The sequence below is a fragment of the Oxyura jamaicensis genome, chromosome 1, assembly GCF_011077185.1.
Source record: "Oxyura jamaicensis isolate SHBP4307 breed ruddy duck chromosome 1, BPBGC_Ojam_1.0, whole genome shotgun sequence".
Taxonomy (NCBI): Eukaryota; Metazoa; Chordata; class Aves; order Anseriformes; family Anatidae; genus Oxyura; species Oxyura jamaicensis.
In genome coordinates, this window is record NC_048893.1 from 7,055,136 (window position 1) to 7,081,062 (window position 25,927).

Sequence of the window (25,927 nt, forward strand, 5' to 3'; positions counted from 1 at the left end):
CTACAGCATCCTGGAGGTCAACCTAGTGGATATTATCTACTGGCATTTGGTAAGAAAAAATATTGTTCTAGAGATCTAAGGATGAAGTCCAGTCTTCTTACTCCTGATCAGTCTAAGAGATAACCTCCATACCAAAATCTTAGAGCTTCACATGCTGGAGGCCCTGATGATGGGTAAGGAAGGAAACAATAGAAAGGGAGTTTTTGATTATTTTTGTCCTAGAGGGACATAAATCAGTTTGGGTGAGGGGCCCAAACCTGAACACAGTATTTGAGGTGTGGTACTCAAGTGAAACCAACGGTGAACACCAGATAAATGGTTTTGTTGGTCTTATGAGAACCAGCTATTGTAGGGTGTGTTTGAGTGCCATTGGTTGGTGTCTTCATCTCATCTATTAATGCTTTACATGTTCAAGTAATAGTTTGTGTTTTCATCAGGTTATGGTTATATTTTGCATCTGTGCTTAATTTTGGTGAATAGTCAATAGCTGTTGAAGACAGTTGTGTCCATTTTGAGCCCTAACTCCAAGCATAAATGCAGTATGTGATGCAGGAGACTTCCATGCTCCCTCTTCTCCAGCCAGACCTGACACAAACCTTGGTATTTATCTGGGCGGAGATAGAGGGTGCTTGGGAATACATGCAGGTGCTGAAAAATCAGTGAGAACCCAACTGCGACATTTCCGTAGGTCAAGTACACCTGCATGTCGGTAGGAAACACCTCTCACCCCGTGGGATTTTTTTTTTTCTGAGTGGATCAAGATGACATGAAGAGTCTCTCCATGAATCCTGGAGACCCTCCGTCACCAAACAGCAAGCGTGGGAGCAAACGCCGGAGGGTTACAGGAGGTGTTTCCAACTTTCCATCCAACACTTCAGCTCGGGGCAAAGTCAAGCTCAGGACAAAGTGAAGGAGGAAGCTTGGTAATTTTCTGGCTTTGCTTGAATTCAGTATCATTCAGCTTTGAAGTTGCGGTGCTTTGGTCTTCAAGTGCATTGACCACGAGAGGCTGAGTGGCGATCAAGTGGCGCCAGGCCCCTGTGTACACAGCACGAGCCCCGGGGCCAAGCAGCGCTGGCACCACTTTCACCTCCGTGGCTGAAATGTTTCGCAAGAAAAGTGACTGCTTTCATGGCTCACTTGCCCAAGAGCTCCTCCAAGCAGTCGCCAGTGGTTAAAGGGAGACCTTGGATGGAGGGGTGAGCGGCTACAGGGCCCCCAACCAAACGGTATTTGTGGCTTTGTTGTTTTTTTTTTTCCTGGTCTTTTATTTAGTGGGGTTTGTCTTTCAAAGCCCCTGAGAGGTCTTGGAGATGACAGCAGGTAGTAGTGGGGAAGCAAGGTCAGGAGGAAACAAAAGAGCCAATTTCAATGAAAAAGTTAAATCTGTCCTGGGAGCCTCAATATTTACTGCATCTTAATTGCTTTATTTTCATCCTAAGATGCACTTGGAGAAATGTGGCCATGATGGTCTGGGGATATCCAAGAGGAGACTTGTCTTGTGAGACCAACTGATGTAGTTACAAAAAAATAAGTAATAAAAATAATCAGGCTTTCATGCACACAAACCCATCTTCAGCTGTGAAAAAGCAGCTACCAGCTACCAGCTAAGTGGAGGCCCGGAAAGTCTGCACCGGGTGTCACTTGGCAAGCACGGGCAAAACCTTGGCTAAGGGATAGAGCAAAAATATTCCCTTGTCACGAATCTCAGCTCCAGGAGTAATCACCGCATTTATCTACTTCATGTGCTTAACACAGGCAAATTGAGAGACCCTGCAAGCTCATTTTTGAGCTCTGCCAGCATTAGATGTCTGAAAAAAAAAAAAAAAAAAAAAAAAAAAAAAACAACAAACACAATAGCAATAATAAAAAATGAATCTGTTGAAGTCATGGTATCTGCTTCAATAATGAGATTTGCTAAAATAACGTGACTTTTTTAAAGAGCCAGCTCAGTGACCTTCACCTGCCTCCTACTGCTGAGCCGCACAAGTTTTCCTCTGCATCACAAGCCAGAAACTTTCAGGAAAAAAAAATAAATGGAATAAAAGTAGAAGAGAGTGAAATAGAATAGAATAGAGTGAAATAGAATCTAATTGAGTTGAGTTGAATCAAATCGAATTGAATCAGATAGAACAGAACAGAATAGAATAGGAGTAAAATAGAATAGCATAAAATTAATAAAGTAAAATAGAATAGAGTGAAATGAATGAAAATAAAACCACAGAATCCCAGAATGGCCAAGGCTGGAAGGGACCTCCAAAGATCACCCAGCCCAACCCCCGGCCAAGCAGGATCACCTAGAGCACACTGTGAAGGATGACATCCAGGCAGGTTTTGAATATCTCCAGAGAAGGAGACTCCACAACCTCTCTGGGCAGCCTGTCCCAGTGCTCCGTCACCCTCACAGTAGAGAAGCGCCCCCTCATATTGAGCCAGAACCTCCTGTGCCTCAGTTTGTGCCCGTTGTCTCTCCTCCTGTCGCTGGGCATCACTGAAAAGAGACCGGCCCCATCCTCTCGACACCCTCCCCTCAGATATTTACACACATTGATGAGGTCTCCCGTCAGGCTTCTCTTTTCCAGGCTAACCAGGCCCAGCTCTCTCAGCCTGTCCTCCTACAACAGGTGCTCCCATCCTCTGATCAGCTTCGTAGCCCTCCTCTGGACTCGCCCCTGGAGCTCCATGTCCCTCTGGTACTGGGGAGCCCAACTGGGCACAGTGCTCTCGGTAAAAATGAAACGAAATGGAATAAAATAACGGAATCAGAATATCCTGAGTTGGAAAGGACCCACGAGGATCATCGAGTCCAGCTCCTGGCACCACAGAGGTCTACCCAAAAGTTCAGACCTATGATTAAGAGCACAGTCCAAATGCTTCTTGGACTCCGACAGGCTTGGTGCCGTGACTGCGTCCCTGGGGGGCCTGTCCCAGTGCGCGACATTTTCATAAAATGAAATAATGAAATGAAAAGAAATAATGAAATGAAATGGAGTAGAATGAAATGGAATGAATGAATAAATAAACAAATGAAATGAAGTAAAATAAAAGGGAATAAAATAAAATAAAAATAAATAAATAAAATGAAATAAAATGGAATAAAATGAAATAATGAAATAATGAAATGAAAAACAATAGAATGAAATAAAATAAAATGAAATAAAGTGGAATTTAGAATTTTGGAATATTGGAACACAATAAAATAAAGAAAGAAATAATGAAATAAAATGAATTAAAATAGAATGAAATAAAATGAAATAAAATGGAATAAAATAAAATAAAACCAACCAAAGCACAACCAAAGCAGCGGCACAAGCTCCCCTCCCTCCCCCGCGGTGCCCCCCCCGTGTGCGCACAGCGGCCGGGCGGGGCCGGGCGGCGCAGCCCCCTGCAGAGGGGCCGTACCGTCCCGAGCCGCTCCGTCCCGAGCCGTCCCGAGCCTCTCCGCTCCGCTCCGTCCCGAGCCGTCCCGAGCCGAGCCGGGAGCCGCGGGCCCGCCGGTGGCGGTGGCGGCGCGGTGCGGAGCGGGGCGCAGCATGAGGCCGCGGCCCCCCCCGCACCATGGAGGGCTTCGCCGCCCGCACCTACGGCACCGGCGGGCCGGACAGCCGGCCGCTCTTCGGGGAGACCTCGGCCAGGGTAAGGGGGTGTGCTGGGGGGGGCCCCCCGAAAACGGAGGAGGGACCCCCCCGAGGTGGGAAGCAGCCCCCCCGGGGGGAAGGGCAGAGGGAGGGGTCCCCAGCGGTGTCCCCCCTTGCTCTATCCGGGGGTCTGCGAGAGCAGAAAGCCCCGGAGCAGCCTCCCCCCAGGTCCCCACCTGATGGAAAGAGGCTGCCCGAGACCTGGGAGAGAAATAAAGCAGGGGAACAAACAGAAAAATCCGCAAAATAAGAAAGAATCGACCCCCGCCCCCTCTCCCCCCCCTTCCGCCCGGGGCAACCGCCGAGGGGGCGCCAAGGGGGGAGAAAAAAAAAAAAAAAGAAAAAAGAAAAAACCAAAAAGAAAAACGACCCAACCCCCCCAAAAACAAACCTAAGGCATCCCAAAATCCTAAGAGAAAAATCACCCTTTGAATGACCAGTATTATAAATGAAAAAATAATTAAACCCCACAGCCCCCCTCCTAATTAGTCCCTGAAATCAAAAATACAAAAATGTCCTGCCCAATATCCCACCCCCCAAAAAATAAAGCAAAAACCACAGCTCCAAAATAATCTCCCAAAGCCCTCCTCCAAATAAGAGAAGCTCCCCAACTCCCCCCCTCCAAAAAAAAAACACCAAACTTCCAGATAACGCCCCCAAAGCACCCTCTGGTCCCCCAGCCCCGATGGGGAGCAGTGGGTTCAGGTGCAGGGAGCCCCAAGGTTTGGGGAAGGGGTTTGTCCCCCCCCTCCCTGGGGCTTTGACCCCGTTGAGCTGCATTTTACCGATTTTCGGGGTTTTTGCTGGGGGGCTCCCTTTGGTGCCCCCCTGCTGATCCGGGGTGCACTGTGGTGGGTGACGTGCGGCGGCACCGGCTCCGCAGGTGTCAATCCCCTGTAATCCCCCAAAGCCGCCCGGCTTTGGGGTGGGGGCCGGGAGCTGTGACGCGGGGGTGTTTATGGGGTCAGACTCCCTCCTAAACCCCGATAACCGGGGGTGCAGGTGGTTCCCGGATCGGGTTCGAGCCCTGTTAGGAGAGAGCAGCCAGCGATGTGCGTGTGTCCGGGGGAATGCAGGCTGAAATGATACGGGGTTGTTCCTGGGGGGTGCAAAATGGGACCCCTGCTGTGGGCTCGGGACCTGCAAGGGGCTGGATGGGGGGTGAGGGGACCTGTGTGGGGTGGTTGGTTCACAGCTGGGGGGATTTGGGGAAGCCACAAATGGGGTTTGGGGGAGCTGCCATAACCGGGCAGGTCCTGGGGTCTCGGTGGTGCCACCGGAGCCTGGCAGTGGGACTGGCCATGCAGGTGTTCTGCCAAACCCCCATATCTCCGTCCCCGGTCCAGCCTTTGATCCTGGACTTCTGTGGTTCCCCTTCTTTGATCCCTTTTCTCCCCTTTGATCCCCTTCTCTCTGTGGTTGCGGCTCTGCTTGCAACGGGTAGAGGAAAATAGGAAATACTGCACATCGGTTCATGTGCTCGGATGTGGATCCAGCACCCCATACCCATCCAATGGGGCCCCACTGATTTTTATTTTTTATTTTTTATTATTTTTATTTTTTGGGGGGGGGGGGAAACCTGTTGTAGGGGGCAGGCAGCGAGTGGTCTCTCGGTGGCAGAGGCACAAAGGCTCCCTGTGCTGCGCTGAATGGTTCCTTCGGGAATTCCCGGGGGTTGCTTAGGAACAAACGCTGGAGAGGTCCGGAGCTGGCAATGTTCTGTCTCAAAACCGGTGAACTTTGCCTCAAAATGGGAGCAGGTCTGGAGGAAGCGCACGGGCATGCTGCTGTTGGAGGCGGCGGGACATCAATCTGCTTTTTGGCACGGGCAGGGAGCGGCCTTGGCCATGGGATGGGGCTGGGGGCTTCTCAGCCAGCTGGTGGGGTGGGAAGGACCACAGAGATGTGCAGAAAGGGGTTTGGGACCTTTAGGCATCCCAATGGTGTCCAAATTAATGAAGCAGCTTCAGAAGGGAGACAAAGCCCTTCTCTCTGCCCTGCTTTTCTCCCCTAGCTGCCTCCTCGTCTCACCTTCTCGCTCTCCTGGTCCCCAAGCCAGTGGTTTGGGGCTGAAGCCAGCCTGTGGGGTCAGGATGGAGCACGGGAGGAGGACCGCAGCGAGGTGGTGTTACCCCGGTGTTATCCTGCCGAGAGACGTAAATTCAGCTGCAGTTACCATGGCTGCAGCCATAGTAGGAGGCAGAGCGACACGATGGCACCAGCGGTAAAGTGGCAAAGGGACAGAGCATCCCAGCTGTGGGATTTCTTGAGGAAGAAGTTAAAAGCAGAAGCTGCTTGGGTTCCTCCGTGACGGGAACGTTTAAATACAGCCGGGTGGATGCTCTCAGGGAGGCTGAGAGGCACAAAACAGAAGCGAGGAGCTAGTGAGGATGTCTCCGAGTCCTGCCGTGCTCAGTGGGGCCGTGAGCTTGGCCCCTGTTGAGTGTGGAGTTGCTGATGTAAGGCACAAAATGCGAGGTGTCACCCTCCGGGGACCCAAGCCCGTTCCCCCATCCTGCCCGAGGCCGCAGCCAGGAGCTTGTTCCCTGTAGTGATGAACCCTGGCGGGTCCTTGCCGAGGGGGTCCCTGCGGCACCTGTCATAATAAGGTGATGCTGAGCCTGGAAAAATAACTCCCTGGGCTGGCTGTGTGGTGGTGTGTGGTCCTGCTCGTAGGGCACCACGCATCGCGGCCCCTGTGTGAGCATCTCCCGGGCAGGACCACGCTCCAGGACACGGCCCGGAGGTGAAAGGCTCCGTCAGCCCCAATCCCCTTAACCGTCTCGGCCTCTGCTTGTGTATTTTTAACCTTTTTGCTGCGCTAAGCCGCCCGGAGCTGAAGTGTCAGCGGGGAACGCAGCCTCTCGCTGCTTTGCCGAGCCTGGGATTGCGGGATCAGGGGCTCTAATCTCCAGATCCTGAAATACCTCGCTCTGCCGGCGGCGTGTTTGGAAAAAATTTAGCACCCCCGGGTTTTACTGTGGGGAAAGCCTGACCCACGGGGACCTGCAAAAGTGCTGCAAAGCGGCTCCACCACCGGCATCCAGCCCCCGCTTGTCTGCTGCCTAATTTGTCCCCTGCCAAGTCTGGGGTTAATTCAGAGAAATGTAACCCTGAAATTTAATACCATTTCTGTACGGTATCTCCTGTCCCCAGGTGTGTCCCCACGGCCTCTCCGCAGTGGTTTTACACTCGTTAGGTTGGTTACATGGGATGGCCACTTGTTCCTGCTCCACAGGCAGCACCTCGGCTCCATCTCCTCTTTCTCTGCTGTGGCAAAGCTCTCTCCCCGTGGCAGAATGATCCAGCTGCCGACCTCCTGCCGCCTCTTTTGTCAGCAGGGAGCTGAGCCCAAGTGCAGACTCTGCCCCCTCTCTGTAAAATCAGCTTTGTGGGCTCAGCAGAGCAAGAGCAGAGCGAAACCATCATCCTCTCCTAGACCAGAGCTACCTCTGGGGCTAGGGACCCCTCTGGCTTCAGTTAGGTCAGGAACTCAGAACTAACTTCGTTCGGACTCGCTCAGGTGGAAGAGCCCAGCTGCAGAAGTCACAGTGTGCTCGCAGGGAGGTGGTGATGCTGCATTTCGTCCTGTTCATTGCTTCTGTTAACCTGGTCTGGATTCATTTATCAGAGCTCCTGTTTTGGACTCTGTGGTGGTTTTCTTGATGGTCTTCCGAGGTGTAGGAGCACAAATGGTCTGGTTTTACGTGGAGGAACAAACCCCTTGGAGGGCTCCATTCCCAGGCTAAGTTCAGCTCTCACCCAGTGCTTCCCCTCCCATGGACTGCTCCTACCTCCCTCCCACGTCCTGCTCCGCTGGGAGCTCACTGCCGTGTCTGTTGGTGATGGTGGGGACACTGGGGAGGGGGAGATGCTGCTCCTTGCCAGCAGCCCGCAGGTTCCCACCTAAGACAGCATCAGGCTGGTCCCCCTGAGGCACTGAGGCTAAACCAGGCTGTTTTTTGGTAACAGTGGTCCTCGGTGATTCAGTTCTCTAGGTGCCGTAGGTTACTGCATGTTTTTTCTCACGTGTGTGTAATTCTCCTCTCTCCTCCTCAGGACAGAATCATCAATCTAGTTGTCGGCGGCTTGACGTCCTTGCTGCTCGTAGTAAGTATCTCACGTCCCTGCCCATGTTTCGTGCCTCCTGTAGGCGGCGAGGTGGAACCCAGAGCTCCTGGTGGAAACCACAGTTCCTCCCAGCAGTGGAGAGCAGAACTTCACTGACTGAAGTAGTTTGGGGTCCAGGTGGTAACTTCGGGGCCTGTCTTTTGAAAGAGGGGCAGGGGAATGCCTTCCCTCAAGCCGTTTGATCTGCTGCCATGGTTTAAGATCTGGCTGTTACCTGTGCAACAAAAGCCCCGTGTGGGTGGGCAGGTTGTGTTTCCTGGCACACTGTGAGGCTGGCTGCGGTGCCTCCATTTGGCCAGGGCTGGCTGCGCTCCCAGAAAACCCATCCTTGAGTTTTCGAGTGAAAGTGTCCATCAGAGGCTCGGTCACAACACAGCTTGTTGAACTTGTGCCAGCGTGACATTGTAGGGCTGGTTATACTGAGCAACCCTAAGCGACGAGGACGGGAGCTTATATCCACGCTGTGCTAACGTACTGAGGGTGGACGAAGTGCTTAGCCCAGGAGATTTGCTTTGCTTCTCTTTACGTCCCTCTATTTACGTATAGATTTATAGAGGCTTTTCCAAAGAAGTTGCTTGCCACTTGCTCTCGAGCTCTGCCTTCCCCACGCTTTCCAAACGAGCCAAAGACCACTACAGATGAAAGATCAGCTCTGTGGTCTGAAGCTCCCACTGAAGTTGATGGTCAACTAGATTTCAAGGGTCAGATGAGAAACTGGCAGGCGGCTGTGGTGCTCCAGCAGTCACAGAGAGCCTCCCATCTCCACAGACCTGAAGGATGGAGAGAGCCAAACGTTCACCAAAACGTGTTTTCCCCCATACAGGTCACTCTCATCAGTGCTTTTGTCTTCCCGCAACTACCTCCAAAACCCGTGAACGTATTTTTCGCTTTCTGCATCTCCCTGTGTTGCATTTCTGTCGGCATACTTGTAAGTACCACCGTGCCGACCGTTGGTGCTTTTGAGTGCATGGCTGGATGAAACGTGGATAAAATCTGACTTACAGGGTGCCTTTTTTACACTCCCCTAGAGAAGCCTGCCAGCCCATTAAAATTCCAGCTCCAGGTCCCCCTGCACAACAACCTGACGTGTTTGCAGGTGGCTGTTTCCTCAGTGCTGGATTTCTCCTCTCAGAAAGGGAAGAGGAGCTGCAGTGAGCAGAGCAGGGGCAGGCACTTTCAGGCTTTACCTTTCCTCTCAAATTTTAAGCTCTTTGAATGGGTCAGAAACTTCAGTAGGCCTCATTTTTTTGTAGCTGTACGACTAGTTATCCTTTTACAATCAGCTTATTGTCGGGTTTAATTTAGTGTTTGCACAACAAGCTTACTGCTGCTAATTAGCAGCTGCTCGAGGAAGAGTGCAGGCACAATCTGTAATTAATATTGGGAAACTTTGGTGGTGGTTGTCTTTGTGAGACTTTAGGAGTGTCATTGCAACACCAGGAATCATTTATACTCCGTGCATTTGTGGTATTTACCTTCAACCACACGTTACTTGGCCCTTAATGACCAGCTGTATTTATTTGGCCTTGAGACCAGCTTGCGGTTGTTGTAGAGGAGTCTCACTGTGACTCATTTGGTTGGCAAATCCCTAACAGTTCGTACTGTGTAAGGCCACTGCAGGGGAAAGAGGGGAAGGACGCAGAAATACTTAACCATGTCAATGACAGAGAGGTGAGCAGTTTTGGCACTTCATGCAGCACACTAAGCCAACTGCTGCTGAGCAGCACGGCTGATGCACGGCTCGTGACCTTTGCGACAGCCACCTGCAGCCCCCTGCGGAGACGAGCTAGGCCTGGAGAGCAGAGTCGTGAGATGGGGAACGCAGACATGGGCTGCACTGCAGAGGTGCTGGAACAAAAGGCTCGAAGTGGTGGGGCCAGGCAGGCGCCTGCAGAAGTCACTGACCTTTGAGGTTCAGGGGATGAGACGTGGTGCTAGGGAGCTACAGCAGGCGGGTTTTCATCTGGGTTAACAGCTTGAGGCTGAGAGAGAAAGCAATCAAATAGTACCAGAGCAGAGGATTGGTTCTGAACAGCTGCAGCATCCTGAGTTGGTCCCAAGTGTTGGAAAAAGGAAGAGGCAGGTCACAGTACCAAGTGTATACTCTCTCTGCTGTAGCTTCTCCTACTCAGAGCTCCTTCTGCAGGAGGTTTCTGCACTGAGGCCCTGTCCCTCGCTGCTGGGTTAGCTGGGAAGCTGCTCTGCAATGCCTGGTCAGTGCCTGTCTCTGGTTCCATGGCTGGTTGTCACTGCAAGACAGATGGCGTAGGGTGAAATGCTGCATTTGTCCCATTTGTCCTCAAAGAGCTGGCTGTAGCCAGGTTTGAGTGTCAAAAAACCAAACACTTCAAGAAAGCTGACGACCCGTGTCTTCTTAGCCAACCTGGCGCTCTGATTTCACTGACAGCCTTGTCTGGGGTGAACCACCTTGCCAAATTCTTGTTGGTATATTGCACAAGTATGCTAAGAATACACAGATGATATTTCTTAACTGTTAGAGAGCTAGGTTGTTCAAAAAAATAATAAAACCAGAAATCCCAACTCTAGAAGTTGCCAGTTCAGTTACTGTAGAGTTTCCTAAGAAGTATCTGGCATTTTAAGTAATACAAACTCATTATTTCTTCTAGATCTACTGGTATCGACAAGGAGACCTGGAACCTAAATTCAGGAACCTGATTTACTATATATTATTTTCTATCGTCATGCTATGTATATGTGCCAACCTGTACTTCCATGAAGTGGGTAAATGACGGACATGGGGAATGCCCAGCACTGACACTACTGGACCGGACTGCTTTCAGCTCAGCTCTCAGCTCTACCTGAGCCATTGAAGTGAAGACAATCAGCCTGAGAGGAAAGAAGTGGGTTGTGCAAGGCTCAATCAGTACATGATTTTCATGTAAATGTATATGTAATGTCCCTCTTGTCGGGGAGAATTATTGCCATAAGATGTGACATTCTGCTTTTTTCTGAAGAGCTACTGTTGCACTTAATGAACATTCCAGTTGTACTGACGTTTCAGAATGGCACAAGCTTTTTCATTTTGGAAAAAAAACCTGCATTTTTTATTACTGTACAAATAAACTGCAGCATTGCAAGGGTCTGTAGCAGTATAAATAAATAGCATCTTACAGTTACATAAGACAAATACTCTTTATTTTGTTTAAACTGAATATACAATTATTTCTGTTCCCTAGGCAACCATTTGAAACTACAACTTGTTTTTCACATTAACAAAACCACAGACTGGAAAAGACCAACTCTTGATTATGAAGAGCTAATTACAGAAATAAATAAAATAATTTATACACGAGTCTTTAATTTCTATAGCTTCTTCTTTCAATCCCTAGCTAGCAGGCTGCTGCTCAGCCTAGTGTCTGTTTCAGTCCTTGAATGTAGGAATTAATCGGCTTCCTCTGCCTCCAGGCCCTATGCCCAAATTCCCACAGAGCTCTTTCTCCAAGACTTTGCCACCTCCTCACCACCCCCCATCCTGTAACTTGCTGCATAAATCACCTCCAGAGAGGTGGCTGGTAGTGTCATGTAAACAGCGAGAGACAAACGTTCCAGCCCGCTCACAACAGCCTTCAAAAGAGTTTAGGGAGAAGCTGGTGGGTTCCAGCAGCTTCCTTTTTCTACAGGCCTTCCCTTTTTATTCAGCTTGCTGTAGTGATGAAGGGAAAAAAAATACATTTTCCAAAAGTGATCTTTCTGAGCTCTACCCGTTGCCAGCAACGGACTGCTCAGGAACAAGCAGACCGGTAAGCATCTGTCTCGTGTCCTATGCCGTAGACGTACTGATAAACCAGATGAGATGGGAACGCAGACCATCGCTTTATGCTGCTGCCCACGCTCCCTGAAGTCTTTGATGGGATACATTTCTTCCCGAAATGTAACAGTCTTGCTCCATGTATTACAGAAGTCAGTAAGTGCAGAAATTCTCACCCATTCTTCATGAAACGTGTGCAAACTAGTTCTTGCTGTGGCACTAAGAGGCTACGGTCCACAATCCTTGACTTCTGTCCAGTTTTCAGGGTGTGCAGTTGAGCACACTAGTAAAAAGTCAAATCAGAACTGACCACGTGGATAATAGCGATGAGCATTGCAACAGGTCTTCTTTCAAACACTGAAATACCCTGGCTGAAACGTCGCACATCAGGCTTCGGCTGGCTGCTCTGTAACCCTTTACAAATGAGGTAAATAGCCTGAGCAGGAAAAGTGCACTGTAGTCATCTCAAACTGTAAGGTTCTGTTTAAAGACATGGACTGACTGCTTTCTTTGGAAACGTGGCACAGGGTTGCAACTAATTTCACAACGTGAACGTGGTCGATACAAAATGGACATGATTGCTGCTTCTCTCAGTGGCAGCTCACTAAGTCTTCAACATCCTTTGAATCTTCCGAGTCAGGACTGCCCAGTGAGGAGCCAATGATGTGCGACCCATCTCCATGATGCTGTAGGATAGGATCTGTCAGGGGACACAGTACATCAAAACTCATTATTTACCGTTCCATTATAACAAGATACAAAATACACAGGACAGAAGTGCAATCTGAGCTTTGAAACAATTTTAAGGAATGTTACTCCATTAAACTAGTTAGTTCTCAATTTTGAGTTTCAAGGGAAGCCACGACTAACACGGATGCAACCAGTGAGGCTCATGTTTGGATTCCCCAGGTATTTACTCTATCAGGCCCAAGGCTGATTCTCAGATAGCTCTGCTTGACATCCTTCCTCCAGAAAGGAGGATTTGTTAGGTGCAGCACTGGGAGAATACATCTATGCTGCTTCCAAGCCGAAGATGACTCTTGCAATGGGGAAGCGTGGCAAAGCTAGCAAGCCCCTCCAGGTGAGTGCTGTGCAAACACCTCGAAGTGCCCAGCCTCTCACCACGAGAGCTTATCGAGTGGTTAACTGCGTTTCTGATGCCTCTGGTTTTCTCCCAAATGAGAAACCAATTTCATTCCAGCACAGGTATGAAGAAACACACACTGAACAGAGTTACTCATTAGCCTATGTGTACTAATTCAAGGCTCAAGGGCAACGGAAACAGCTCAGTGAAGTCATGAAACAGCTGCTGTTTGGCTTTTCCCACGAGGCTGATTTTCTTCAACTTCTACTGAAGTAAGTGGGGTAATCAACGTGGTTAAAGTTTCACAGCAGTGATATGGAAAATAATTCAAGAGAAAGCAAGGATCATTGTTTAAAAGAACTCAAAAGTGCTATACTGATTTAGTGAACACTAGCTCCAGCATCAAATAAACATATGTACCTGTTAGGGTTGTTAGGGGCAACACCGATTCACTGTCTATATCATCTGATGTCTGGATAAAACCATGGGAAGAAGGAACAATAAGCACAGTTTCATCATCTATTGTAGGCTGGTCAACTTGTTCTTCTATCGTTGGAGAACCCAGGTCCTGCACAACACAGAAGGACAGGACATGGGAGTGCATTTTTGGTAGCATGAACAGAAAAAACTGCTTTAGCCAGCCATACTCCGTAATAAAAATCATCCAGGGAATCTACTTATCTCATTAAATTGAAATGTCAACATCTGAGCTAATTACTTCACACTAGATAGATTTCATCCTAGTGTGGGCATTTAAATCAGGTAAGAGGAATTCTACCCTGTGAGCAGCATAAAGACAGGAGAAAAGAAAATGAGAGATTGCATGGTGGTGATAAAAATGTTTCCATGTAAGTCAAATATTCTGCCTATAAGCAGGAATAATCTTTTCCACTACCTGCTGCCTAGATGCTCTGAGAGACTGAAGCAATACTTTTACAGTGTCTGCCAGCTCCACAAATGTGCTAACTTTACCTGAACTTAATAACTTGGTTTCACAACTCCTGCTTCTGTGACAAGTTTTTACAGCTAGAAGACCAATTTTAATTGCTGTGCCTTGTCCTGTAGATTGCTGGCAGTAGGGTAGCTCCAGACTTTCTTGGTCAAACCATCAAAAAATTGGCAACATACAAAAAAATGGCTTCCATGTTCAAGTTGTCAATACTCCTACTCTCTCCTAAATCCCACAGCTGCTGCCTATTCCCCGGCTCTTGTAGTGTGAGCACTGGTAAGGAATAAACCTGGCTTAGTCAGTGCCACAGCACGCTCAGGTGGGCTCCTGGTTCTGCATGTGCAGTGAAAAGACATCCTGGTTATCACTACCAGGATAACCGCAGATATTTGGATCCCAGTTCTTGTGTTTAACATGTGTAAGGTTCATTCAGGCTTCAGGAATTCCTAATGCAGAATGATAGCAAATGGAGTTAGTGGAGTGAAGGTACAGGGATTTATCCCTGTTTTCAGAGGGAGCAAGAAATGTTTGAGAAAGGTAACACCCCCCCCGTTCACAAAAAGCTTGAAGTTTTAGTTAGTTTTAAGAAAATCTGTTTCCCTACATAGTTTCCGCAATGTTTTTGCAAAAGCACCTTGCAGAAAACCCTTTCCTTGGTGCAGCTGAAGAGGAGTTGACTACCTGTGCTGCTGCTTAGCGATTTAAACTCACTCTAAATGTGTACCTGTTCATGCAAGGCACAGCACGCCTGACCTGCAAAAGCAGCTTTGTGCAGAGAACACAGCTGAACCTGCCCACAATCAGCAGCATGGCTTAGAACTGAGAAAAGGAGGTGTGAAAAAACTAAACACGCCATTGTGACAAAATGGGCACCTTTCCCAGTCAGAAATAACAAAACTCTGCAGCACAGCTGCTTACTTCCCACCACCCATACCCACACTGACAATATAATACTTGCAAGTGCATAAAAATAACACTGGCTTAGAGAAAGCAACATTTAGGCACGTCTTTCTAGATTAACTTTTCATTTAGAAACTCACAGACAGTCTCTATTTCCTGGAATTTAAGCACACACATCAAACTTGAATGTGACTAGAAGGAGAAAGCAAATTAGAATTACAAACTCAGTTTACTCTTCTGTACAGGAAGATCAGTACTTCTTGATACCCTGCTAGCCATAAATGATTCCTACGAAGTTCAATTAGGAACGCTGCTTTTTGCAGAAGTTTACCAATTCCAACTTGAGAAGCTGCATTTTTAAACTGAGAGTAGAAAGCTGATGCGTTGCCTCAACTGCTGAGAATTTTTATCACAACCATTTCAACTATGAGATAAAAAAGAAAATCCCCAGCTTTGGATGTATTCAGGAGCCAAACACTTGAGCAGTAGCACACTGTGATCCTCCTCTTAAGTAAGAGCATAATGGATAGGCAGCATCTGTTTTACTTTTGCAAAGAGGAAGCCTAACGAAGTCCAAACGTATAAACAATGGATTTTTCAACATAAAGCAGAATTACAGCAACAGTAAAGCATGCTGGTTTTGGAGAACAGGAGGTGGTAGTCAAATCTAATTCATCTCTTTCCACAGTCTAACCTAATCAAACTTCTAAATAAAGGCACTTTCCACCCACTACGTAGAGTTACATTCATTTTAATATCTCTGTTTGCCTTGCCTTATTCATTACGATAGTTTCGGCAAATGAAAAATGGGGAGGAATTTAGCATGAACACTCCAAATGCACAAAATCATTTGGATAAGTTTGTTTCTGCGTCTGAGGTGCTGAAGCTGAATAAAATTGAGGCCAGGAAGATAGATGACTGAAATGCTTCCAGTCCCATTTAACTGACACTTAACTGGGAGTACACTGTTTAATAGAAGTCCTCCAAGTGGAAACTGTGTGCAACTAGAAATCCATTATTAGATTCACAGAGCAACAGCTGAATATTCTATCTCACCTCTACTGCTCAGCAGACTATCTACCTGTAAAGTACATGCATCATACAGTTAACAGCCTGGCTGAAAATAACAGCATCAAATGGTAAGAAAGACAGCTGTTCTGTGCTACTAACACTACCACTTTCCACTGCCATCACTCAAAAGTACCCTGAGTAGAGAAGCAGCTCCAAAGCTGGGGAGGGATTCAGTGCCCAAGATGAAGTCAAACCTAAGCCTAAGTTGCAAATTAAATCATACTTCTTTCACATCCATAACATAATAGCAAAGCTCAAAGAGAGAGATCTGAAAAAAAAATGCTCTTGGAACTATGATATGCATTAAATCACTGTCATTCATATGAATAGCTTAGCATAAAGGTCAAAGATGCAATAAAATCATTCTCCGTACAGAGACAGGGAAAAGGATCAGGTATCATGCAGTTCCTTACTTCAGTGACGTAGGTGCTGGGTAAATCAGAGTGAGAATCCTCTTCTGGTTTCAGACTGGCATCCGAAATCTCCTCTTCAGTTCTTACCATAACCCCATCCATCAGCTCACTCCTATTCCTGCTGCTGAATTTCGAGGCATCACCTTCACTGTAGGCTGACTGTTCTTCATCGCTGAGCTTGGGCTGATGGATGTCGTCTGGGAAGCTGTTTGTTTCTAGGGTGTCAGGAGGCTCTGTCAGGTCAGCTGGCTGAATGTCTGAATCAACAGTAAGTTCTGCCTGAGTGACAGAGGAGGAGATGTCTTCAGCAGCAACAGTGCGGATTATGACACTTGGTGTGTGGCACTGCACTGTGACATTGTCACTTGTATTTAACAAGTGTTCTGGCTGTAAGCAGTATGTGCAAAAAAAAAGGGAGAAACAAACAACAACAAAAAAACAATTTAGAGACTTTTTTCCTCCAAGCATCTTCACATCTTTCAGCAAACAGAAGCAAAAGAATTCAAAGAAGCAATTACTAAGCATAACTTTGTTTATGTATATAGTGTGCCAACCCAGATAATCTGTTGACCTTGTTTTAAGTGTTCTGTAATTCACAAATGAAGTACATACATATGAAACAGAGGCAACTGTTCAGGTACTGTCCAGGACTGCCCTGGCTTTAGAAAATTATAGTGGTTTTTCCTCTTTCACATCACATTTGTTACTCAGACTTCAGTTTCCCTCCCCTTTCCCACCCCCTAACAAAGACTAGCACTGCACTGTAGGTTTTGTGAACATCAGTATTTGCTCGTGAGAGTAACAGGAAACATCAGGAAATTGGTATTTTGTTTTGCTGGGACAAGCCACTAGATGGAGACATCCTGTTCAGCCACAGTAAGAACTAACCATGCCAAGTTTTCAAGCAACTTGAAAACATTGTTTAGAAACCATATAGAAAAAAGAAATGCTCACATTTCAGCAGCATTTTAAGCGAAATAATGCTGTTATGACTTAATTGGTTTACAAATTCAACATGCAAATAGAGGTGGGCCCCTGCACTATTATATTCCCCTCCCCACCGCTGCCCAAACTTCAGTCATTTCACTGCTCAAAATACATACAGATAAGGCATGAACTATGATCTGCTCTGGGGAGGCTGGAGCAGCAGCAGCTGTGAGGGTCATGGTAGGACTAGTGGTCAGCGTTAAAGGCAGGCCTTGGCTTGAGCTTGTCTGCAGTAAGTAGGTGCCTGGTGTTCCAGTAGGCTGGAGGTGGAAAGACTGCAGAAGACAACACAAGTTTAATACCCACACACACTGCCTTCCTGGGCTGCACTCAGAGCATGCTTATTTACAGCAACTAGCCCAACTGTAATTCCCCTGGAAAAACAAACAAACAAACAAACAGAACCCCAGTGCCTACTGCTCTGATTCCTGTACTGCACTCAAGGAGGAGAAACAAACCTAGCTACAGCTTCAGGCTCCTGAGGCATCTACTAAGGCTAACAGTCACGCAGGACTGTATTATGCTGTGTAACAGGTACAACGGCAAGTATGAAATAAATGCGATTTACTCTTAACATTGAGATGAAAGACAAAATACGCTATGAATTGTAGTACAATGGAACTAAGAGAATCTTTATGTGCTGGGAACTGTCTGTTATTTCAGATTCCAATGGAACACAAGCACAAAAAAAACTTTACAGCACTCAAGCATTGAGACACAGATTTAAAGCATTTAACTGCAATTCACATTTTACTTCACAGCCCTAGCAAGTTACACTTTTGGAAATACACTTTGCTCTGAATGTCTCAGTTTTAGATCTGTTAAATTCTTCCTTTCATTTGATTTTTTTTAATGCCCAGTTCCACAGTCTAAGATGTAGCTGTGCTTAAGACGAAAACCACAGTGACAAATACCAGTTCTCTCTTACTTACTGGAAGAATCTCAAAGGTCTGTAGTGTTCCACTGTTTAATGTTATTGTCTCAGAGTCAACAGTGGCAGCAGGGGAATCTGTTGAGGCTGCAAAAGGAAGAAAAAAGAAAGGTTAAGTGTGTAAACCAAAGTGCTTCAGCCCTGCAGAGAGCACAGCACTGTAATTGCTACACAGCGGGGTTGTGTTAATTCCAGTAATATAAAAAAGAAAACCAACTGCCATCCAAATGACAAGTTATTCTAATTGGTACTTAAGACACAATACTATGGAAAGGCTCCAAAGGAGAAAAAGCAAACAGTAAAGTTACCTGACATCATCTAATTACTTAAGATGTATAATGAAATTTGTACGGGGTTCTGGTGCAGCAATATCCTTTGGATTATTATTATGATTTATTTTTTACATGGTGTCAGGTTTAATATTGCTATAATTCCCATGAATTACTTGTTCTCTCTTTTTTTTTTAAAAAAAAAACAACAAACAACTTTTCTGCCCTCCACAGTATGTCAACCACTGCTGAAACATCAGATGCTCCCTCCCCAAGGTATTTGCTTATCTTCTGTGTTATGGTTGAAGGGTATAAAAGCTGTAAGTATCCAATCATAGGTAATGATTTAGGTAATTATTTCCATTCATGTTAGAAGTAGCTACAAGAACCACTAAAGATAGTTTAGGTATCAGACATTTCAAGATCACCAGGTGCAAAAAGGTCAAACACAAGGCTTAAAAAACCATCAAAACATCAGAACCATAATGATGATTTTTACTTGTTTTTGAAAAAACTCAGAAGCTCCAGAAAGCAGGAGGCAAATTAATATTAGTAATGCCATAAATATTGGAAAGGCAAAAGACCTACATAAAGACAACAAAGCTACAAGCACTTGAAATTTGACCCTCTCAGAATCTGTGGCTTCAAAGCAGACTAATTTTGGTCTCTAAGAGGTCAGGAGCTCCAATTTTGATTAATGTAGTGGCATGTTCAAAGTTTCCTGCTGCAGATTTCCTGACATCCAGTAGCAGAGGGCTGTAAAATGCAGCCTGTCTGTTACCTAGCCAATTATGTTCATAAAGCTTACAGGAATTACCCCTTAGAAATGCTGAGCCTTCTCTCGTATGCAGCTGAAATTGGCTAATTGATAGGTTCAGCTCTCAAGGGACAGAGAAACAGGCAGAAAAGACACAACATTCACTTTGATTAGACAAACAAATTCTTCAGGAAAGCACGCTAACACAGGGAAGAGGCTTGCTAGGCAGATGCAAAGGCAAGTGAGATCACAAAACTCCCACTACAGGATTACAGAAAGGACTAAGGGTTACAGAATACCAGCTGGCTCATCAAAAACCAGTAGCTTTGACCAAGTTTGGCTGAAAGTATGAGACTACAGATGTGTTACTGCAGGTAAAAAGTTCTTGGGTTGGTGCTACATGGAATTCTAATTAAGAAATAAATTAGATAAAATGAAGATGGCACTTTAGTTCATTAAGACAGACTAATCTAATGAAATTATAAACGGAAAGTTAGTTACCAAATGCCTTTCCACTCACATGCTGAAGCCCTATTAGCTAACATTTTAATCAGCAAGACTGATTAAATATTCTTAATAAAATTCACAAATGACACACTTAAGAACAGAAGACAATGGGAAAGACAGGCTGCATATGGGGTGACTGGCCTGGAGTAACTTAATAAGATTAGCTACAAAACCAAACAATAAGCACCACAATCATGGTAGAGCTGGTAACAAATGTTTGCTAATGAGCAAAGCTCATCCTTAAGAGGATGGGAAGCAACAATTTAACAAAATTGGTTAGAGCAGATTGGTTAGAGCAGATCATCAGCTAAACTCATCTGTGTGACACAGCAACTAATGCTTTCCAGACTCTCTGTGCCTAGAAATAACTGCTCAATACAGAACAAGACTGGAAAAAAAAAAGCCTTCTTGCTTCAATGCCCCTCCATCAGAAGTTAGGCACAGAGGTGTCTGTGTTTTATGAAAAGAGATCTTGTACATTACATTTCTTGTTACAGACAAGAGTTACCAGAAGAAACTGGTAGATTACACATATATTCTGCATCTTCATTAAGAGACCAGTATGTTCTCAAGAGGCATATAGAGACATAACCCCTGGGTGCAGGTGCTCCAATTGCAGCTTCCAGGTCCTATTGTCACAGTAGTGCCTAACTTTGCCTAACAAAGTCAGAAACAGGAATGGAATCTAGGAATCCTTATCTGAAGTTGATCGAAGTAGAATTAACTCCTCCTTCACCTTTTTAACAAAAGAATGCTTTAGGTTTCATTAGAGGACATCCGAGTCATGCATTTCAGCTACTTACAGACATGCGTTATCTGGACTGGGATCTGCAAAGCTGTCATTGGGCTTGAAGTGTTGCCTGCATTCTCCTCTAAACGAGCCACTCGAATCTGCACGTGCTGAACCCCCGAACTGGAGTTAGTGTTCGGTAATCCACCTCCAGATTTGTTCTCTGAAAGCTGGTGCCCTGGATTGTTTTTTTGGTTCTCATGCAGTTGCTTAAGGCCCTTTATAAGTACTGAAAGAAAGAATATTCATGCTAAAGTATGTTGAAGAAGGGCATTTGAAATTGTGCATGTGAGATTTATCCAAGATGTGAAAAACAGCAAAATCATTCTGAATTCGGAACCTAAACAATTCAGAGGTATTTCAGCTAGACATTTAGCATATACATACAAGACATTTATATTTAACCACTGAAGTGAACCTGGCTTTCTCAAGGAACCTAAACATTTTAGGATGCTTGGAAAATAAAGAAAAGCTTGTAACATTTTGGATCTCTCCAAAATAAACACAGTATCCTCTATAAATTATAATTAAATGCCATACCACTGTGTAATGCTGCTATCAGAAATGCAACCTCCAACCTCACAAAAGATGGAATTAGATTTGAGAGGTTGACAGAAGTGTCAGTGGAAACGGACCGAGAAACAGAATTCATCTCTCAGCAGCTACATTGCAATTCTTCATCTGCACACACAGTGGCCCACTGCTCAAATAAAAGCACCCACCTACCTTCCCTACTATCACTTTGGTCCCTCTGAGGGAGCAGCTGAAATATAAATGGTAAGAAAAACAGTCCTGTTTTTCTAGTATTCAGTATAAGGGAACTGCTACACATCTAATTTCTGTGTCTCAGATTTTTTTTCTCCTCTCTCCAACACAGAGGAAAGGAGGACTGAATTAAAGTTCACATAGACTGAAATATTCTTTGGCTCAGGCACTAGTTTCTCTAACGAGGAATGAAAGCTACGAGTTATACATATTAAAGGGAGCTTTATAATCTCAATTCTTCCCCTCTTGCTCACCATACAGCTAGAAATAGATCTGCCTTCTGTTACAATTAACATAAAATACAATTTGTGTGAGGTGATTAAACATTTTAAAGGTAACAGATCTAACCTCAGGAGACACTGCTAGACTCTCCCACCCAAGGAGGCCCCTGCCCTCCAAACAAAGTTCATCGCCGTGAGATCTGCCAGCTGAGCTGCTTAGATATGTGCTCTTATTTCAGCCAAAGTGAGGGGAGTTGGCAAAATCTACTGTTTAGATGCATAAATCAGCTTGGCTCGTTTCAACCAAAACACTTAAGGGACTGGAGGTTGGTACAACTTAGCCAAGCAGATCCAAGGGGCCAGTAACTGCCAGCACAGGAGCAATGTGCTCTTTGGCCATCAATGCTGTAAGCAGACAACAAAATGCAGCCCTATTCCTCTGACATTTGTGAAAGGAGCTTTCAGAAGAGAAGTGTGCAACTAGTACGTTACCAGGGAATGAAACATCTTTGTGGTTTGCAATCTGTCTTTTAATCGTCCACCATTTACTCCGAAGCCACTGTGGTGAGCGGACACTACTCCATCCTTCAGCTAGTAAATCCCAATTGATGTCATTTTCATCAGATACTTCGAGTTCCGCTATCCTGACAAGACAGAGAGAAGATTTACCTGTTAGAAACTACCCTCCAGACTGGAAGGGGTGTTGCACATCTCTGGTCTCGTCACATGTAACAGAGGCAAAATGGCATGCTAGTGAACAGTCCGCCAGAGCTCATCAACTGACAGGCTTCCAAGGCTCCGTGCTGCCAGAGGTCAAGCAGAATCATCAACAACAGACGATGGACTAGACCTCTCAGATGATCCAGTCCATCTCCTTGCCATGCAAGGTTATTCTCCTTATTACACATATATTAGGGCTTTGGTAAGATTATTGTTAAGCATTCCAAACGATGGCACTTGCATCTTTTTTCTTTGGAAAAACCACTCCCCAAACACATCTCCAAGGCAGGAAATACTTCCTGAGATTTGCTCTGAGTTTTCAATTAATTAATTTCATGTTATAAGTACTTCTGTATATAATAACTGTATATAATAAAATATAATAAAAACTAAATTACTTCTGTATAAAATAACACTCATCTGTCCTTAACATGAATTTTTGCCTCCCCTCAGATGCTTAGCCAAAGTAGATGAAAATTAAGTTAGCTACAATATTAAACAGTTCCTCATAAATTAATCCCATCAGGCTCTCCAGGTAAGGGACAGTCTTCACATACTTCTGGCAGATGTTATGCACACATTGGATTCTATCAGAATTTGTCTGAATATTATAAATCTCTCTGAATTGCCTACAGCTCATCTGTACCTGGAGCACATGAAAGAGAGGTGTACAGTGAGGGGAAAGGATTTTTGTGAAAATTTAAGAAAAGGTCTCTTTATAAATGAACTAACAGTACTGAATACTCTTACTAGTTAAAGAAAAAAAAAAAAAAGAAGAGGATTAAAAAGCTACCAAAACCAACTCTGAAGGATGAGTTAAGGGTATCTGGACTAAGACTAAACAGATAACATTTGTACAGAAATGTTAAGAATGATAACCAGCACATACTAAAATGCAGAATCAAGGTACTCACTATGAACTCAACTCAAATGTCTTCAGGTAGTTAGTGAATAGTGCTCTGTAAATAATGCTTAGATTCCCTGTATGCCTTGAATTCTTATTCCCACCCCAGACTATCAACCCATAAAAATCCACTGCCTAAAAGCCTGAGTTAAAGGTATTTGAAATGGGAGGAGGACTGGAGAGAGCAAAAGGTTTCCACGGTTACTGAGCTTTTCACTACCAGGTTGCTAGCTCAAGTGTAGTCATCTGAAGTGCTGATCAGCACTGATCCAACCAGTGTTTGGCGGCCTACGTGAAATTATTTTGCAGTCTCGGTTTAGTTCTTTGTAGACGAGATGTCCACATCACAGAAACCACCACCACACTTGACCCTTGTTGGTCATCTCAGCAGAGAGGCCAGGGACTGAACAGGCAGGTAGACTGAACTACCCTCCAGTTAAGGGTTAAAGCGCATCGGTGGGGCAATGTGTGGGAAGCTTGCACGGTCGCTGCCTGTGCTGTACCTGTTCTGTGGAATAAAGAAGACTTCAGTCTCCAGGGCTTTCAATCTGACACCTTTCACGAGCACTAAAATTCACTAAAAAAACAAAAAAAAAACAAAAAATATGTTCAATAATAAATCTGTAAATGCATCAGAGACTTCTGGAGGGTTCTAGATTTTAGAGTTTAAGAAACCAGCAAAAGGGACCCCAATGGAATCCTGCTAGCATAACTTATTCTGAACCTTTAAAAGCAACTAAAACAACAAACCTTAAGATCAGATTTATTTCATCTTCCTTGGTCCACTCAGTTCCCCCGCTTTGTTTCCAGTTGAGATAGTTGAGCCATTTAGAGCGGCACTGCTTTTCAGAGCGCGTTCCGACCCGTTCTGCTACGGCAGCCCACGATACACCTTGTGTGACAATGTCACCTGGTTCTGTGCTGGTTAGCTCGTGAACTACTTCTGCTAGCCTTTTTTCTTCTTCCTCCGTCCACTTTCCTGAAAGAGAGGAAAGCCCTCCAAGTTAGTCAGCAGGAGATACTCTCTGTTCTGGTCTACAACGTGTCAACTGACTTTTATCTTTATTGCCTAACGCCTTATTCCAGACAAGTATTAACAGTCATACATTCTTCACTGACAATTTATAATATATGCATTCTTGATTAAAAGGTACATAATTCCAGTTTTCCATTCTGCTGTAAAGTTTTATTCTCTTCTCCTCTTGTGTATGAACAAAACCCTGCAGAACTGATCAAAAATACTCACCAAAGCGCACTAGTCCAAGCTACCTGAGTTACTTGAGTTGAAGTAAATTAACCACAGAACAGTTTAGTTTACAAGAACTACACAGGGTCTGACTAAGTTTTCCTTCCATTTGAATATATACACTACACATAAACAATACTTTACTCTCTTAGCTGACATCTACACTGCATGTCTATGAACACTCAACACAAGGAAAAGTACTTTTAAATCCACCTCAGTAAAATATGCTCCAGTGGCATAAACACCTGATAATGGACGGATAATGGACTACAAAACTGATTTGTAAGAGAAGCAGCAGGCACCTCTACCAAGCACATTCTAAAAACGTCACCAGATTTCACATTATAAAGTCACTCGTTCCAGAGTTACACATCTCTGAAAGCATCACTGACAAAGACAACACGTTTAATTAGACACTGGTGTTTGCCTTACCTGTGTTGCAAGTATCCTTCATCAGTCTACACCGATCTTTCACGGACGAAGCACTTCTCCCCAGTGCAGCTCCTATCGTGGCCCAATCGTTACCGTGCTTTATTCTCAGCCTGAATAGAAACATGCTCATTACCACAGTATCCTGGTATGAGATTACCAACATTATTCTCTGCAAAAATAGGATAAATGTGCAGTTCACAGGCTTAAAGAGAGAATGGAGAGGCACTTTGATACTGTCGTACAGTATCCTTGATGTATTTTTCTGCCATCACTGTAAATTTTTCTGTGTGTTTCTAGAAGCCTTCTTCTAGAATGCTGGAGCTAAGCCTCAGGACACTTGCTTATAAAACATTTAGCATCTCTCTTACAGGTGTGTTGTGAAGCTTAATTACTGTGTTAAACACAGTATGAATGTTTAGATAGACATACAAAGTAAATTCCATACAAGTTTCTCAAGGAGTTTTAGGTGGTACATAGACCGCTTGAGAAATCTAAGTAATGGCTGATGAAAACCCAGGCATCCTAAAATTTAAATGAGGCAAAACACTGCAGATCATATCCACCATTTTAACTTTAATTTTCCTCCCCCACACAATATAGGGTTGCTTAACATGCTGAGTCACAACGACTTACGGCACAACTGGAGCCACAAGAACCTTGTGAATGACACAAACCAGCTAAATTGATCCAAACAAAGTCATCACAGTGTAATACACTCTCTGTGACCACATTTTTCTGATAGAGTTGGAGCACTCAAATTTACTTGTGACTTTTCAGTTATTTCACACAACAAAATCCAATAAAACTACTCAAGCTACTAAATATAAAAAAGGTAGCATGACCTTTTTAGTAAAAATACTTACTCTTTAAGCTTTTCAATTTCCTCAGGTGTATACCTAGGCAACAGGTAAATAAAAATACATTATTTTAAGTAGAAATCACACAGCACAAATATTTTTACTAACCACACATTTAAATTTTAATTACCATAAGAGATTTAGACTTTCAATGCTAAGAAACAATCTGTCAGGATGCTTGGAAAGAACGTGAAGAACAAATGCCATTTTTCATGCTAGTGCATTTATAAGATTCCTCATTTGCCACTAAAAATCACCATTCTCACTGAACTTACTTCTAGAAACAATTAGAATTTCATGTATTAGTCTCTCAAATAAACAGCTATTTCTTTCCTTCCTCAGTTTACAGCCACCGTTAAGGCAGAATTCCATTAAAAAAAATCACCATTGAGATGATGCTTTCATTTTCAACTGTGTTTAAAAACTAAAACCTAAAGCCCTCTAGTAGCACTTCCAGATCACGCCATACCCACTGCCTTACAGATATGGGAAACTAAGGGCATAGGGATTAGGAGCAATTAGCTCAAGGTCACAGTTCTAGAAGGAAACTATACCTCAGCAGATCCATGTTTGTGTCAAAGTCTTC

General features: G+C 44.8%; 2 protein-coding genes across 7 annotated transcripts in view; one reads left to right on the forward strand and one right to left on the reverse strand.

Moving 5' to 3' along the window:
• The first annotated feature begins 3,366 nt into the window (after positions 1-3,366).
• TMEM243 (transmembrane protein 243) lies at positions 3,367-10,911 on the forward strand. Its single transcript, XM_035336757.1, has 4 exons — positions 3,367-3,636; positions 7,698-7,748; positions 8,593-8,697; positions 10,397-10,911. The coding sequence occupies exons 1-4, from the start codon at positions 3,559-3,561 to the stop codon at positions 10,517-10,519; spliced, it is 357 nt and encodes a 118-aa protein (XP_035192648.1). The 5' UTR covers positions 3,367-3,558; the 3' UTR covers positions 10,520-10,911.
• The window catches only part of DMTF1 (cyclin D binding myb like transcription factor 1), a 28,723-nt gene continuing 13,699 nt past the window's right edge, over positions 10,904-25,927 (reverse strand). For 5 of the 6 annotated variants that reach the window (XM_035336712.1, XM_035336718.1, XM_035336730.1 and 2 more), the window contains 10 exons: positions 25,348-25,380; positions 24,485-24,594; positions 23,557-23,785; positions 21,675-21,826; positions 20,210-20,425; positions 17,875-17,960; positions 17,059-17,217; positions 15,956-16,342; positions 13,043-13,190; positions 10,904-12,238 (listed from right to left, as the gene is read on the reverse strand). In XM_035336712.1, the coding sequence (XP_035192603.1) occupies positions 12,129-12,238; positions 13,043-13,190; positions 15,956-16,342; positions 17,059-17,217; positions 17,875-17,960; positions 20,210-20,425; positions 21,675-21,826; positions 23,557-23,785; positions 24,485-24,594; positions 25,348-25,380 (1,630 nt within the window). In that variant the 3' untranslated portion in view covers positions 10,904-12,128. The remainder of the gene's footprint in view (positions 12,239-13,042; positions 13,191-15,955; positions 16,343-17,058; positions 17,218-17,874; positions 17,961-20,209; positions 20,426-21,674; positions 21,827-23,556; positions 23,786-24,484; positions 24,595-25,347; positions 25,381-25,927) is intronic. The other variant, XR_004753807.1, reaches the window with a different exon arrangement.

Coding starts and splice junctions, on each gene's coding strand:
- TMEM243 (XM_035336757.1), top strand. CDS start 3,559: ATGGAGGGCTTCGCCGCCCGCACCTACGGCACCGGCGGGCCGGACAGC. Junction 7,749..8,592: donor TGACGTCCTTGCTGCTCGTA/GTAAGTATCTCA, acceptor TCCCCCATACAG/GTCACTCTCATCAGTGCTTT. Junction 8,698..10,396: donor GCATTTCTGTCGGCATACTT/GTAAGTACCACC, acceptor TATTTCTTCTAG/ATCTACTGGTATCGACAAGG.